This window comes from Heptranchias perlo, chromosome X, assembly GCF_035084215.1.
Source record: "Heptranchias perlo isolate sHepPer1 chromosome X, sHepPer1.hap1, whole genome shotgun sequence".
Classification (NCBI taxonomy): Eukaryota; Metazoa; Chordata; class Chondrichthyes; order Hexanchiformes; family Hexanchidae; genus Heptranchias; species Heptranchias perlo.
Window position 1 is genome coordinate 6,469,180 of NC_090370.1, and position 16,265 is coordinate 6,485,444.

At 43.2% G+C, this 16,265-nt stretch overlaps 1 protein-coding gene across 11 annotated transcripts in view; it reads right to left on the minus strand.

The window, feature by feature from the left end:
- Positions 1-16,265, minus strand: part of kmt2d (lysine (K)-specific methyltransferase 2D) — a 207,723-nt gene that overhangs the window by 83,805 nt on the left and 107,653 nt on the right. For 10 of the 11 annotated variants that reach the window (XM_067976637.1, XM_067976644.1, XM_067976647.1 and 7 more), the window contains 7 exons: positions 15,291-15,338; positions 11,329-11,466; positions 8,568-8,756; positions 6,107-6,218; positions 4,649-4,899; positions 3,986-4,059; positions 452-502 (listed from right to left, as the gene is read on the minus strand). In XM_067976637.1, coding sequence (XP_067832738.1) covers positions 452-502; positions 3,986-4,059; positions 4,649-4,899; positions 6,107-6,218; positions 8,568-8,756; positions 11,329-11,466; positions 15,291-15,338 — 863 coding nt within the window. The remainder of the gene's footprint in view (positions 1-451; positions 503-3,985; positions 4,060-4,648; positions 4,900-6,106; positions 6,219-8,567; positions 8,757-11,328; positions 11,467-15,290; positions 15,339-16,265) is intronic. The other variant, XM_067976646.1, reaches the window with a different exon arrangement.

Genomic DNA, 16,265 nt, shown 5'->3' on the forward strand with positions numbered 1-16,265 from the left:
TCTAATACTCTCCTTAACTCTTTAGTTAGCCATGGGTGGATCGCTTTTCCCATGGAGTTTTTATTTCTCAATGGAATGTATATTTGCTGAGAATATTGAAATATTTCTTTAAATGTTTGCCATTGCTTTTCAACGGTCAAACCCTTTAATCTAATTTCCCTTTCCAAGATCACCATCTTTGGGTACAAAGGACTACCACCACACTTCAAAGTAATTTAGCGTGTGAAGTGCTTCCAACAGATTTCAACATGGTTGGGGCACTGTATAAATGCACGCATTAAGAAGGGACATCCTAAAGCTACAAGTGCACAGGTATCTCCTTTAATAATATTCGCAAATCACAGGACACTTCGTGACTTCAGTTCCCCTTTAATTAAACTGGTCAATTAATTTAGGAATGTTATCGGTAACGGCCCATGTTAGATTTGTACGTCAGGTGAAGTTTATTTACCTTCTGTGCCTTGTTGATGCGCTGAGCTGCCCTGTTGTCTTTGGCCTTTTGCTGAAAAGAAAGAAAGATTCTGAATTACACATAATACAATATTTTAAAGATCAAAACAATATTTATCATCCACAGGCCTCATCTAAGGAATTGTGTGGAACAGATATCCTGCAATTGATGTCAGCCAAGGGATCCTCTTACCTGATCTATGGAGTGAACATGCGAATGTCAATTGGTCTCAAAGACCCAACATGGCTATAACTCAAATTCTGAGCCAATCAATCAGGGTCATGACCCACAAAATTCAAGGACTGCAGGTGCCATTTCAAGTCTTTTGAGCTCTCATTTGTACATCTCTCAGGGCAGTGTCCTTGGCCCAACCATCTTCAGCTGCTTCATCAATGACCTTCCCTCCATCATAAGGTCAGAAATGGGGATGTTCGCTGATGATTGCACAGTGTTCAGTTCCATTCACAACCCCTCAAATAATGAAGCAGTCCGAGCCCGCATGCAGCAAGACCGGGACAACATCCAGGCTTGGGCTCATAAGTGGCAAGTAACATTCGTGCCAGATAAGTACCAGGCAATGACCATCTCCAACAAGAGAGAGTCTAACCACCTCCCCTTGACATTCAACGGCATTACCATCGCCGAATCCCCCACCATCAACATCCTGGGGGTCACCATTGACCAGAAACTTAACTGGACCAGCCATATAAATACTGCGGCTACAAGAGCAGGTCAGAGGCTGGGTATTCTGTGGTGAGTGACTCACCTCCTGACGCCCCAAAGCCTTTCCACCATCTACAAGGCACAAGTCAGGAGTGTGATGGAACACTCTCCACTTGCTTAAATGAGTGCAGCTCCAACAACACTCAAGAAGCTAGACACCATCCAAGATAAAGCAGCCCGCTTGATTGGCACCCCATCCACCACCCTAAACATTCACTCCCTTCACCAGCGTCGCACAGTGGCTGCAGTGTGTACCATCCACAGGATGCACTGCAGCAACTCGCCAAGGCTTCTTCGACAGCACCTCCCAAACCCACGACCTCTACCACCTAGAAGGACAAGGGCAGCAGGCACATGTGAACAACACCAGCTGCACGTTCCCCTCCAAGTCACACACCATCCCGACTTGGAAATATATCGCCGTTCCTTCATCATTGCTGGGTCAAAATCCTGGAACTCCCTTCCTAACAGCACTGTGGGAGAACCGTCACCACACGGACTGCAGCGGTTCAAGAAGGCGGCTCACCACCACCTTCTCAAGGGCAATTAGGGATGGGCAATAAATGCCGGCCTCGCCAGCATCCCATGAACGAATAAATAAATAAAAAATCTGTTGCTCAGTAACCAATCTTTTAAACTATATCTCTTGTACAGGATCTGAATTTTACATGACACCAATTAATTTGTTTTAATAGAGCAGTTTTTGCTGTCAGTGTGGGGCCTTATGGGCAAACGCACATCAGTGCATTGGTAAGAATGGCATCTACTTTAGGTTGAAAGCAGCTGATGTGAAACTTAAAAAAAAACACACTTAAAAGTTAGAAACAAGCCACACAACGGGTATGGTAGCGTTGTGGTTATGTTACTGAACTAGTAATCCAGAGGCCTGGACTGATAATCCAGAGAATTAGAGTTCAAATCCCACCAACTGAATTCAGTTCAAAAAATCTGGAAATAAAAAAAAGCTGGCATCAGTAAAGTGACCTTGAAACTGTTGGATTGTCGTATAAACCCAATTGGTTCACTAATGTCCTTTAGGGAAGGAAATGCGCCGTCCTTACCCAGACTGGCTTATATGTGACGCCAGTCCCACACCAACGTGGTTGACTCTTAACTGCCCTCTGAAGTAGCCTAGCAAGCGACTCAGTTGTATCAAACTGCTACCAGCAGTTCAAGGCGGTGGCCCACCACCACCTTCTCAGGGCAACTGGGGATAGGCAATAAATGCCAGCCTTGACAGCAACGCCCTCATCCCGAGAATTAAAAAAAACCATAAGTCAGTACTTATCTCCTTGGCTCTTTACAATCAGATACAAGGAGTTCGCCCAGTGTCCTAGAATTCAATCACTATCACCAGTATAAACAGATTATGAGGAAAGACAAATACGAAGACTTCAAAAATTAGGGGTTTTTCGCCAGAACGCAGATTCCAATGCTCTCCTGGTCAGCCTCCCAAATTGAGCTGACCAAAACTCTGCTGCCGTATCCTAACTCGCACCAAGTCCCGTTCACCCATCACCCATTCTCACTGACCTACATTGGCCCCCAGTCCGCGAATGCCTCAGTTTTAAAAGTCTCATCCTTGTGTTCAAATCCCTCCATGGCCTCTCCCCTCCTGTACCCTCCTCCAACCCCACTGTGTTCCTTCAATTCTGGCCTCGTGTGAATCCCCAACTTCCTTCGCCCCACCACTGGCGGCCATGCCTTCAACTGCCTAAGCCCTAAGCTCTGGAATTTCCTCCCTAAACCTCTCCACCTCTCTCTCCTCCTTTAAGACGCTCCTTAAAACCTACCTCTTTGACCAAGCTTTAGGTCACCTGTCCTAATGTCTCCTTCTTTGGCTCGGTGTCATTTTTTTCATCTGATTACGCTCCTATGAAGCGGCTTGGGACGTCCTACTATGATAAAGGCACTATATAAATGCAAGTTGTTGTTGCAGAACAATTTGCTCACCTGGAGGGTAAATGCCAAGACAGACTGGTTGGACCGAATGGCCTACTTCCGTGTTGTAACTTCTATGTTTTTCTATGTATAAGTCACTTACAGTTCGCTTTACTTTCTCTTTCTTCGGTCTGCAAATTTTGATACTCTTTCTCCTATACCCAAGTCCAGATCATTTTATAGTTGCTAGTATACAGACTTTTCCTTAATTTCTTTGTATTGAAGGATACAAAGATCACATCCTGCTTAAAATCAACATCCCTTGCCAAATATTGTTTCAAGAGACTCAAATGCACTTGTACTGAATTTAGGGGCAACTTCATTTGCTTCTGTGACTTTAAATACCAGATTACCTTTATATTTCACTGTGCAACACTGAACAAATTTCTTAGTGGTAACTTATTGAACGTGGGTTTCCACAAAATGCATGCGTCTATCTGGAACCAGCACATTCATCTTCGGTGACAAATGCACAGCACTTGTGGTTTTAGTCTTGCTAAATTTCTATTGGATGAAATATAATGTTCCTGTATTCATCTGTTAACTGAATTAGTCCAGGACTGTGTCACTGTGGATAGCATCTGATCAAAATTAAATTAAGCAAATATGCAAACGAACACAAAATCCCACTCCAGTTCCTCGTACCCTAATAGTTTTGGTTGAAACCGCCAAACTACCAAGTTGATAATGTAAAATTTTCCCATCACTGCTTTGTTCAATTATAGTGCATCTGTGCAGAGTGAAATACAAACAGAATTTAACTTGAGTTTCTCTGGTTGAGTTCTGCTCAAATTCCATAAATTAGTGCCAAAAATCTTTAGTGTCTGGTGAGATCTCAAGACAGTATGCCAAAGGAAGGTAAGCACTTACCAGAAATGGTGCTTTATCAGTTGCTGGGACCTTCCTCCAAATTTTTGTGATCTGCTTACAACGACTTGCCCAGTCTGGAAAAATGATCAAAATTATCAGGGGAACTCCTACACAATCATTCAACTAATAGTTAAAAGGCACTTCCCGCTCATAACAGAAGGCTCACCTTCCACACTCAAGAAAAACAAACTTTTTTGTTTATAAGTACAGTCCTAACTAGATCAGTAAAATAGTTGATTGAAACTGGAAAATTCAAGCAATTTAGTATGCCGATGTCACAAAGTGGCAAAATGCAGCTACACCCACATTTTTAAGGGACATGCAAAGAAGGGGATGAGGAACTCTCATGCATCTGCTAGTGCCCAGTTAAAAGTGGCACTGGTATAGGTCTGGGATCCCTGTACAGTGCTAGAAACAACAAAGAACATTTAAATAACTATAATGTTGCCGGATCAAGAGGGGTGGGGCAGGGAAGAAATTTCTGGCTTTTGCAGAGCCAGAAATTTTACATAGTTTACAAGATTACCAGAATTAAAACAACTTATTTCCCTAATTTATAAGATGGCTAAAACTACAGTAGTCTATGCTTCTTGTTCATGAACTAATCCCATAAACTGGATTTTTTTAAAAAACTACTTTTGAAATTCATGGCAGATATCATACCTGGGTAATCCTGTCTCAAGTTAGGGAAGTTGATATTTGCGTAAAGAACAGGTGATATGGTTGATAATTCTCCCAAAGCCTCATCTTTTTCCCATCTCAGTATGCTTCGCTGGTTGTAGGAGAGCCCATCTCCTTCTCCCTCCGTAGGAGTGGTAGGAGTAGTTGGAGTGGTTGGGGTAGCTGGGGTGGCTGGAGTCGTCCATGGGCTCTGTTGCTCCCCACTGTCTGGGCTGAAAGGTATACTCCTCTCCCTATAAGGCAATCAAAAATGTTACTGTATGTAACATACCTCCACGGTGTCTGGTACTTTATAAGCTGTCCTGGGTAAGTTTTCCACCATGCCAAAAGCAAATATCAGTTGAATAACTGATAAGGACTTGGAATGACAGCTGCTGGAAGGCTGGATTACAAATATACATCCTCGTAGCCAGGATTCAGTACTTGCCATTGATTTGCAAGCAGCTACTGCTGTAGTTCTGTACCTCCAACTGGTGGAACAACTATTAAATAGGATAAGGTGCATGTTTAAACTCTGGTCAAGAGGATCGTAGCAATGCATGTTCTATGGTAAGTTGTGTTCTCACCATGCCACTCGTGAAAAGCTCCTGGTACCTGTTATGCACCCAGCAAAGGCTAAAATCCATACTGGTTAGCCATCCACTAACTGACTGGTCACTATCTTCCTGGGGGAAGAAGTTGAGATGAAGTGTCTGTTTGGGGCCCACATGGCTACAAGATAACACAACTGGTAAAGGAAGATCAGAACCAAGCCAATGGTTTGTGACAGACTCTAATTCAGGGCAGTGTTGCGATTAACCAGGCAACCTGGCTCATTATTGGAACCTGGAGGGATAGACAGATCATTGGGATTTTCCCCATTCAGCTCCAAATAACCTTTCAAGCCAATGCCATAAAAGGTAGGATGCTGTTAGCTAGACGAACAGCAGGAAATTATCAGTACACTGGGCTAGCAGGCTGTACCTTTTAGTTGGTTAATTTCCAGCAGGGGGCAACTATGCCTCGGATCTTGCAAACCTGCACCCGAGGTCTCTGAACTTAAGTGGGACGTCTTTCTATGGGGAGGGAAAGTGCACTCTACATTGGGCAAACAGAAACTCTACCTGTGTGATTTCGCAATAGCTTGATTTAGAGACTTACACATAAATGGAGAAACCTATCACTATATGATACACCCAGCAGACTGAAAAAACATTTCAGCATCAAGATTTTGTAAATCTGACTTATATCACAATATTCAGGTTGTAAGTTTCTTTTTTCCATTAATTCAACAAGATTTTACAGGAGCTCTTTCCGCCTGCATATGTTGGGACTAAGATATGGGGGGGGGGGGGGTGCAGTGCTGAGCTTTACAAAATAGACCATTTAACAGCTTCAAATCTTTCAGCAACAGCCAGTGCATTTGTAATTGAATCTAAAAAAAAATTACAAAAAGCTTACCTGCTTTCAAGAAATGGTGACTGACAGACACTGGTAAATGACTCTCCTGCTGCACCCGAAGTCTGTGCCAGAGAAGAACCGATTGCAAGTTGCCCAACTGTCATCGTCCCTCCTACAGGAAATAAGAAACCCTTTTCAGTACCAAGATGCACATGACACACCCAGAAAATAAGTGCCAAAAGTCTACCCCATTCCTTGATTAGAATGCAGTTTGCATGACCTACTGGCTAGTTAATGAAAGTAAAATGTGAACAGTTATAAACAAACATAGAAACAGTAGTTTTTGTTAACTATAACTATCTCCCTTTTATACACCTCAGTTCACATTTTCCATTCTCACACCCTTTGTGTGACGCAGATTCACTTTTAACCAGTTTAACTTGAATTCTAAGATTCTGTCAGCTTGTCCCAGATTTCCCATACTAGCGGGAAGAATCGGTCCTCCTCTTTACCCAGTCAATTCTCCATTATTTTAAACACCTCAATCAGATCATCCCGTAACCTCTGCATCTGCAAAGGATATAACCCATGTTTGCTCAGTCTCATTATAACTCAGTTCCTTCACCCGAGGTAACATCCTGGTGAATTGTCACTAGATTTTCTCCAAGGCCAGCACATCCTTCCTAACCAGAATACAATATTTCAAATGCAGTTTGATTCGAGTTCTGTGTAACTGCACTAATACGTCCTTGCTTTTATATTCTAAGCCTCTCATGATAAAGCCCAGTATCCTAATAGTCTTTTTGATCACTATTTTTGCACAAGCTACCTTTTATATACCATGACCCCTAAATCCCTTTTGCTCAGCTACTTCTTCTGCTCTTCCCCATTTAGGATATACTCCCATGTGCCATTCTGGCATCCAAAATATACCACCGCACACTTTATTACATTAAGCTGCATCTGCCATCGTTCTGCCCATTCGTTTTATCTATATCCTTCTGCAATTTTGTGTCTTCTCCTTCACAGGTGAACTACACCACCTAGCTTGGTATCATAGGGTACTGCAGCCTGCTGGTTATGCAAGATGAAGGGCAGAACCTAGAAATAATCATGAGGGTGGGTGTGGAGCATGGAGCACTGGGGACAGATAACACTGTGGGGATGCACTCTCTGGGGATTTTGGGAGTGGCTGGCTTCCAGAAACACTCACGGGGGGTCGGTCCTGTGAGTACTTGCTGGGTGGGATGTGGGAACGAAGAGGATGGGGCTGGTGCCTTGGAATACCTGGGAGGGAGACATCCCCAAGATGGGGGGGGATCGGAAGATAACTGGAATTTGTGTGCAATCAGGGAGGGGACTGGTGGCTCCAATGGGGCAGTTGGATATGAAAGTGCTAGGGGTAAGTACAGTGAGGGGGGCTGGAAGCAGCCCTGGCTCAAGAATACAGCCTCAAGTCCAAAACAGAGCACAAGCAGCAGCACAGTAAAGGCGGCAGGTGAGGAGCAGAAGCAGTGGGAAAGAGGCACTGCAGAGGAGGCAAAGTTGCCCAACGGTGCTGCTCTTCACCTGCTGTGAAAACATTTTCAATGGGGAACGGACCAGAAATGCCAGATAGGAGGGAGCACCATTGAAGCATTAGCACCACGTCTCTTGGGCGGGCTAGAGGTGGACACACCCAATTTTGATGGAGGAAACTATTTGGTTTTATATTTCACATTCACAGATTACTCAAGCAATATGTCCACTCTTGACAATAACCAAAACCTACCTAATTCTAGACTTCATACTTGGTGGGGATCAGAAGCGCCTCCCGTACCACTCTAGCTAAGGAGATTGGTATTGATAAGTCCAAAAACAGTCTCTTTTTTCCTACTCCTTCACTTCTGTGTGGCTCTTTCCTCCCTTTCCACTTCCGGCTCTCCTTCACTCACTCCAACAGTTCTCTTGCTCTTTTTCACATCCTGGCAGACGAGGAAACACTCAAGCAGACCAAACAGGAAGCACTTGGGGTACACAGAAGAGCTATCAAGTACACAGTCGGGCAGGTGAGCGAGCAGGCAGGCGAAGAAACACACGAGATCTTGGCAACCTGACCCAGCTTGCCTGAAGTCCCTCTCGGTTCGGCCTACCCAGAGCCATTCATAGTCTCCCCTCCCCCCCAATCTACAGTATTTTACTCAGTTATAGCTGTGTTTGGCTCTCACACTGCAGTTGCTGACTTTTATTGTGATTACAATTTGAGGTGAGGTGGACTGCAAGAACTCTGGACAGGACGGGGTCAGGCTCAGGTTCTCGGAACGTCACAAGGGAACAGGTGGAACAAAATGGAGGGTGGGGGCTTGCCATGAACTGCAGCTAATTGGAAGGAACCAAGCCATGTGCAGGGGAACAAAAAGGGCAGCAAAAGTCCAACCCAATAATTCAAGCTCCAACAAAGTACTCTTTTGAATGGCCTGATACAACTGACGTGTGCTAGATGCAAGACTTTTAACTAAATGAAAAATGTGCATTCTCTTACCAGGAAGGAGAGATCGCTGGCTAATCGAAGGTCTGATAAGTTCTCCCAATCCATGGGAAGTGAGAAGATGGCTTTCGGAAGCTGGTCTGATACTACTCAGTGTTGGTTCTGAAAGTGGAGGATTTCCCTGTGATCCCAGAACGTCAGTGAAGAGCTGCTGTACATCTTTACTCTCCATTTGTGCTAGTTCTGAATGAAGAAAGAATTTATTCTGGAGATGCAATGCAATTTGTAACACTGAAATTATAACATTTTATTTATCAATTAAATCATTAAACAAATTCTCAACAACTTCAACACACCACAAGCTTAATGAAACATAATGAGTAAAACAACGGGCAGTTTTTTAAAAATGCATTGATTGGAATGTGTTCCTTGGGGCACCAAGTCTTCAACAGTCGACTAGTATCAGATGGGCATTCACAATCTGCTTCTGGCTGATTAGCAAAGACGAAGCAACGCTACACTTATTCCACCTTGGACTATCCCAACAAGAGTCAGCAGCTTTGAGAGAGAAGAGGAGGAAACTGGCCAAAAAAAAAATGCTTAAAAATTACAATGGCAAGTTTAGTGACAATAGCAACAACTTGCCTTTATAAATTGCCTTTACCAAAGAAAAACGTCCCAGGTACTTCTCACAGGTGTCATCAGACAAACACGGACACCACGCCGAAGGAGGAAATACGAGGCGGGGTTAGTCAAACAGGTGGTTTTAAGCAGGGCCTTAAAGGAAGAAAGGGAGGTGGAAATGCAGAGGGGTTTTGGGAGGGAACTCCAGAACACGGGGCCCTAGGCGGCTGAAGGCACGGCCACCAATGCTGGGGCGAAGGGAGGGCGGATGCACAAGAGGTCTGAGTCGAAGAAATGGGAGTATGGAGGGGGGGTTGTAAGGCTGAACAAGGTTACAGAGATAGGGAGAGGTGAAACCATGAAGAGATTTAAACATGAGGTGAGAGAATGGACCGTGAGCCACTGGAGGTCAGCAAGAACAGGTGTGACAGGTGAGCTGGACTTGGTGTGGGATAGGATACAGGCAGCTGAGTTTTGCATGAGCTAAAGCTTACAGACCATGGAGAACAGGAGGACAGCAGGAGAACAATGGGATAGCTGAGTCTGGAGGTCACAAAGATATGGACGAGGGTTTCAGCAGCAGATGGGCTGAGGCAGGGACAGAAGCAGGTGATGTTATACAGATGGAAATAGGCAGTCTTCATGATGGAGAGAATATAGGGTAGGAAGCTCAGCTCGGGTCGAATCGGATTCCGATGCTACGAACAGTCTGAGTGAGGCTGTGATAGTGGCTGGGGAGGGGGATGGAATCGGTAACACGGGTATGGAGTTTGTGGGATAGAGGCCGAAGACAATAGATTCCTCCAGTTGAAAATTGGGACGACCGAAATTGTGGCTCATTTAAGACTGAATGTCAGATAAGCAGTCTTGACAACAGACAGTGGCGACTTGAGAGAGGTAGAGCTGGGTGCCGTCAGCATACTTGTGGAAACTAACCCCACGTTACCTAGGTAAGAGTGGAACCAAGCAAGGGGAGTCCCACTGAACTGGACGACATAGGAGAAGCATTAGAGGAGAATGGTGGGGGTCGACCATGTCAAAGGCTATAGAGAGGTTGAGGAGGATGTGGAATGATAACGCACTACGGTCACAGTCACAGAGAATGTCATTTGTGACTTTAGTTGGAGCCATTTTAGTGCTATTGCAAGGACAGAAACCTGATTGGAGAGATTCAAACATGAGTTGTGGGAAAGATGAGCATGGATTTGGGAAGCGACAACACATTCAAAGACTTGAGAGAAGAGGGAGGTTGGAGATGGAATAGAAGTTTGCAAGGACAAAGGGGCCGAGAATAGGTTTCTTTTTGAGGGCAGTAGTTTTGAAGGGAAGGGGGACAGTATCTGAGAAAAGGGAACCATTCATGTCAGCTAGCACAGGGTCCAGGAAGGGAAGTTGAGTGATCAGCAATTTAGTGGAAGAGTCATGAGAGCAGGAGGTGGGTCTCATGGACAAGATGAGTTCAGAGAGGGCACAAGGGGAGATAGGAGAGAAACAAGAGAAAGACGTGGGTTCAGAGCTGGGTGGGCTAGGGGAAGGTAGCTGAATGGATGGTCAAAATTTTAATGATTAAGAAATCCATGAGCTCCTTGCACTTGTTGAAGGTGAGGATGAAGAGGAGAGTTGTTTTAGAAGGCGGTTGGTAGTGGAGTAAATAAGCCGGGGACTATCTTTGCTCTCCAGGATGATCCTGGAGTAGACAGCAGTTTTGGCAGAGGAGACTGAGACCTGATGGGGTCCAGCCAGATCTGGTGATGGATGGCTAAACCAGTTGTGCACCAGATACGCTTAAGTATTGGACTTAAGGGAACAAAGATAGGGCCATTCCAGGGGGACAACCAAGATGGGGGAGTAAAGGTTTTACTGGGGAGAAAGGCATCAAAGATGGAGGTGACGGAGCGATTGAGCAGATCGTTAGCTTGAAAGTGCAGCTGTAGGTGACTTGGTGGAGATTTTACATCATGCAGTACCTACCGGTCACAAAACCCCTTCAGTGAACTCCACAACACATACCTGTACGCCAAGGTTATCTGGGTGTACACCAAAGATCAAACCATTGACAAGAAACTGCTCTGTAATCATACACACCCTTAACTTGTGAATCACAGCTTTAGCAAAACCCAAAAGCAATCCCCCTCTATCTTCCCTCCATGATCTCTTTCACACAGATATGCACAGATGCTTTTAGACCTACCTTCTGTTACAATCTTGTCAAGATCTGAGCTGAGGGCACCCTCCACTGGAACATCATTGAAAGGCTGGTTTCGCTTTGAGCTCTCATTAGGATGAGTGGATGAAAGCTCATCCGTAACAGATGAGATGTCAATCCCAGCTTAAAGAAAGAAGCATTGTAATAAGTTACTGAGCAAAATTTTCAGCAGGTGCAAAGAGACAAAATGGAGTTGATTTCATAACACAAAACAGAAGGAAAATGGGAAAAAAAATTGTAGGTTGCTTGCTCATACTTTAGGTCTATATGACCAACTTGCTTTTCTTTTTCAAAGGGAAAGATAGAAACCATTTTTTAAAAACTATATATATCTACCTATTGGAGGGAAATTAGTCAACTAACAAATTCAGACCCAAAATAGTCAAACATGACTGATAGTGGGAACATTCACAACCAAATAATGACAAGTGGGTCAAAGACTGAAACCTATCAATCAAATTCAATCACAGATCTGACTTTTGTTCCCACTCAAAATACAAGGTGGAGCACAACACAATAGTGAGACATTCTTCGTTTATGGTTGAGGAAACACAGACTATGCCCACATCATGTTACAACAAGCACTGCCTCCTGTTAGGTACACCACTGATACTTGATGGGTTAGTTGCTTAAAGAATGTCATTTTCAGCCCATGAGCAAAGGTCACACAACTCACAAATGATAGTCATTTGTAATTATGAAGGTCCTCCTAAGGACTGAGCTAAAGCTCCCTCAATAAGTCAGTTGGTAACAGCAGTGTTTAACAGTTATGCAGGACGGAGAACCCACGTATTATTCCTGGTCTGAGAGTAGGGGTGTTATAATTGGCCTCAGTGCCTGCAGACAGTAACTGCCAACAGAATTTACTGCTAATGCCAACAGTCCAGGCTCACAAATGAAGGATGGTCATTTGGGTTAGGTACTGGAGAGCACCTGGCACCCTTCAGCCAATGTCTTCAGGAGAGGAGGAGAAAATTGTCAAAAAGCAAAAAAAAAAGTTTAAAATTGTATCCTATTGAAAAATTATTTTAATTTTAGTGAGCTTTCAGTATCAGCAGTTAAAGCATTTGCAATTTAGATTTAGAAGGAAACTACTTTCAATGAAGATTCGTACATTTTCTAAATGGTAATAAATCAGAGCTAGAAGTTTTCAATACCCCCAGAAAGCATGAATTAAATTTAGGGAATGTTTGGGCTCTAAAAGCCAACATCATTACCAAGTTCCACCCCTCACAATGATTACTTTGTATAGGCCAGTGGACTGCAAGAAATTATATGGGGAAGGGGAAAGTATTTGGAGTGGAGTCTCCGACTAAAGAATACTAGAGGGGAATAAGAACTGCTAGCACTCAAACCAGACCAGGAACAGTGCATTCACAAAGGCCATGAATGGTGCATGCTCGGAAGACGAGCTCTACCATAGTTGCATCTCAACATTCTGAATTAATCCAAAATGTCTGCAGAGAGTACCAGCAGCAAAGCTTCACACACACTTTCGCTTGCCAGTGGAACTCACTCCCAGGTTGTGGCATTACTTGGAACTTGTGTTTTGTATGCAGAAGTTTAAATACAGGATTAGCCATCACTTTCTGAAACAGGAATGAAACTGTGGAATATCTCCGACTTTGCTCAGCACGATTCTCACCAATTCTCAGGGGAAGTAATAAATCAGGGACAATTTTGTGACAGAACTGCCCTTGGTTACAACACAAAAAGTAGAACTGAGTGTAATATTAGTCTCACCACAGGATAAAAATTAATTTATCTCTTGTGGTGGAAAAGCTATATGAGTGGCTCTGGATAAGTCCACAACTGGAAACAACCTGCCCTCCCAGGTGAAAGGTGTATGAATGAAAGCAGTCAGTTTTTTGAGGCATACACTGAGAAGAAGCCAAGCAACAGAAACAAGCATAAAATGTAAAACGAATAACCAGCTTAACTTTGGAATAGGAGTTTTCCCCAACTTTTCCCTACTTAATCTTTTTGAGCTCCACACATCCTCCTTCAGCTAGGAACGCAGAGTTGTCTCAGGATTGTAGCTAGCTGTTTCCACATTGGTTGGCTGGGATTGTATTCTGTGAAGCACTTCGCTCATGAGCTATCTCCAATTGAACTTAGCAGACCCTAAGACATATGGCTGTCCTGGTAAACCCAAAATTGCTAGATTGTGAAACAAATAGCTTACCCCACTATATTTTCAAACCACTTAAAAAAAAAAAAAATTTGCCTTTTAAAAAAAACTCACTCAGGGTCTGCAATAATTACAATTAGCAAACATTGTCTATTTTTGGAACTCTGCTGCCATCTCACTGCTCAACACTCTCCCAGAGAGAGAGAGAAAAGAAAGAGAGCGTATTCAACGGAAGAGAGGGGTTCATTCCCAGTCCATAAAGTTAAAATTAGTAATGGAATATTGAGTCCAATTCCTTGTTCATGTACTTCCTTCTTAATGCTTTATTTTGGTTGCAGCAGAACTAATCAGTTCCCAACCGTGTACCCCACTCTATACTAGTACCCCAGTTGTGCATACTATTTTCACACAGACTGGGTAATCTTTACATGAACTGCCAAAGGTTTTACAGTTGTTCTGATGGATAACAAGATGCAAAAGAAATCCAGCAAAAGTCAACTTGGCACTGAATCGATGATTAAGGTGTTGAATAGAAGATATGCACTGTGCCACCATATCTATAGAAACCATGCAGAGGGCAACAGTCAACACAGAAATTCTATTGAAGGTCTGCAATGATCACAATTAGCATGGTTTCAGATTTATTTTTGCAACCTTGATGTCATGCCATTGCTCAACACTCTGCAGGACACCCAAACAAAATAAACAAATCATTAGCTGATTACCAACAATTTCAATTAACAGTTGCCAATTCAGTTCCTTGTGCATGGTTTAGCTTGGATGCAATAGCATCAACTTACCAAACCCATTAATATACTTCATTCCCAGCCACTGATACTGTTCACAATTATATGCCCTTTTAAAAAAATATCTCCCCCTATTCAATTTTCACCCTCCTCTGCTGAAGGCACTTGCTGGGATACAGTTGCATGGGTGCTGACAGCCCTCCAGTAACTCATTCCAAGCGGCCATTGTCCACATGAAGTTCTGCAGGCTATTCAACATTGGAGTGCATCACACCCAAGCCCAATCTCACTCAAAATCCACAAATGCACATTTCCACTGGGGGTGGGGCTACTGGTGGTGATCGAGAGTGGGAACAATGTGGCACCGCAACTGCAACCCAACTGAGATCAGCTAACTCAGCACAGACCAGGCATCGAACCTGGGACCTTCTGGTCTGTAAAGCTCAGTACCACACCACATGGTGCATTTATCAACTTGGGCATCAGGGACCTGCTATAATATTTTTACACAGCAGACTAGAAAATCTTTTGAACAAACTGTCAGTATACAAATAGAGGTGCAAACAAAATTCATCTTTTGTAAATCTTGGCACTTATTACCATGAAATAAATTTGAACCAATAATCAGTGATATGACTTGTGCATGCTCAGTCTACTGATAGTCACTGAAAAACTCCCGCGCCTCAACATATTTTTATTCAAGTCACTACACCTTTACAATGATACAAATATTTGATTAGGTATAAAATATGACGCAGGACAATCTAAGATCACAATTGTTACTTCTGAGATATTTTGTGAATGCAAACTGATTTTCACATGCATTTTACAGATAAAATTTCAGAAATTAAAGGCAGGAAAGCAAAAAAAAAATCTTTATTGGTTTTTACGTTCACAATTGCTAAAAAAAAAATTTTTTTAGCACTTGACCAGTAACCTGCTGAATAGACTAGTGATGTCATGTGAATATCCTCTATGAAAACGCAAGCAGACATACAAGCACCCAGGTACAAACTACTGATGTTAACACGTGAACACGCAAAGAGTGGCGAGAGGGTCTGACTGCTTACCAAAGGGAGAGAGGGAGCTGTCTGCGTGGAAAGGACTGAGATCGAAACCTAAAAACCCAAAAGTACAATAAAAACAAAGGGAAAAAAATGAACAGTAGCAAGCAAAAGCCATTTAACCCTTTCCAACCTAAAAAGTCCACAACCTTCCCTGCAGCATGGTAACACAGCCCAATCACTGTGTATGGCCCAAAGCAAACAAGATTCGTAACAAAGGTCAAAATGACCTGCCGTATTCCAGGGTCTCTACTGATATCAGCGTGTTAGCCCGAAAGCCTGGATTCTAGAATTAGCTCGATGGTCAGTGGTGGACTGATCAAAATATAAATAGACCAAACCACAGATACACCTGTAAATGAAACAATAAGTGGACTGTGCAAATGGGTCCTAGTCTGGCCGTTACAATCAAATTGTCAGTTAAGAGTGCATTCACAAAGGCCATGAATGGATGCCCAATGTGCTGCATGGAGAGTCTAAGTGGAAGGAGGTCTTGCCTTTACAGTCAAATTGACAGCAAGGTGGATTGATAACAATTGTGCGTTGAAGCCCAATTCTGGAAAAGTCCATCCAGGAAAAGGTTAAAAAGAACAGTAACAAACAAACTGCTTGCATGGGTAATAGAAAGCAAAACAGAAACACCACAAACTGAAGTAAATATTGACTACAATACTTCTGTTTCTAAACGAAGTAAAGTTTAAAGCAGGAATCAAAGACTGCAACAAGCAAATGTAATTAATACACAGTATAAGATAGCAGCACAATGGCACTGTGCCAATCCACTACCCTCAAACCATTGCTGAGGAGTGACAAACATACTCTAACCCACTTACTCATAACTGCGATTAGTTTGTCAATTTTCATCTAAGCCAGCAGTTAGGACGTTCCATTGTGGAGAGAACAAGTACTTTGTCCATGTCTTTCCATGGATGTGTACACCTTTTCAGCCATGTTGAATGATATTAGAAAGTAAGGGAGAAG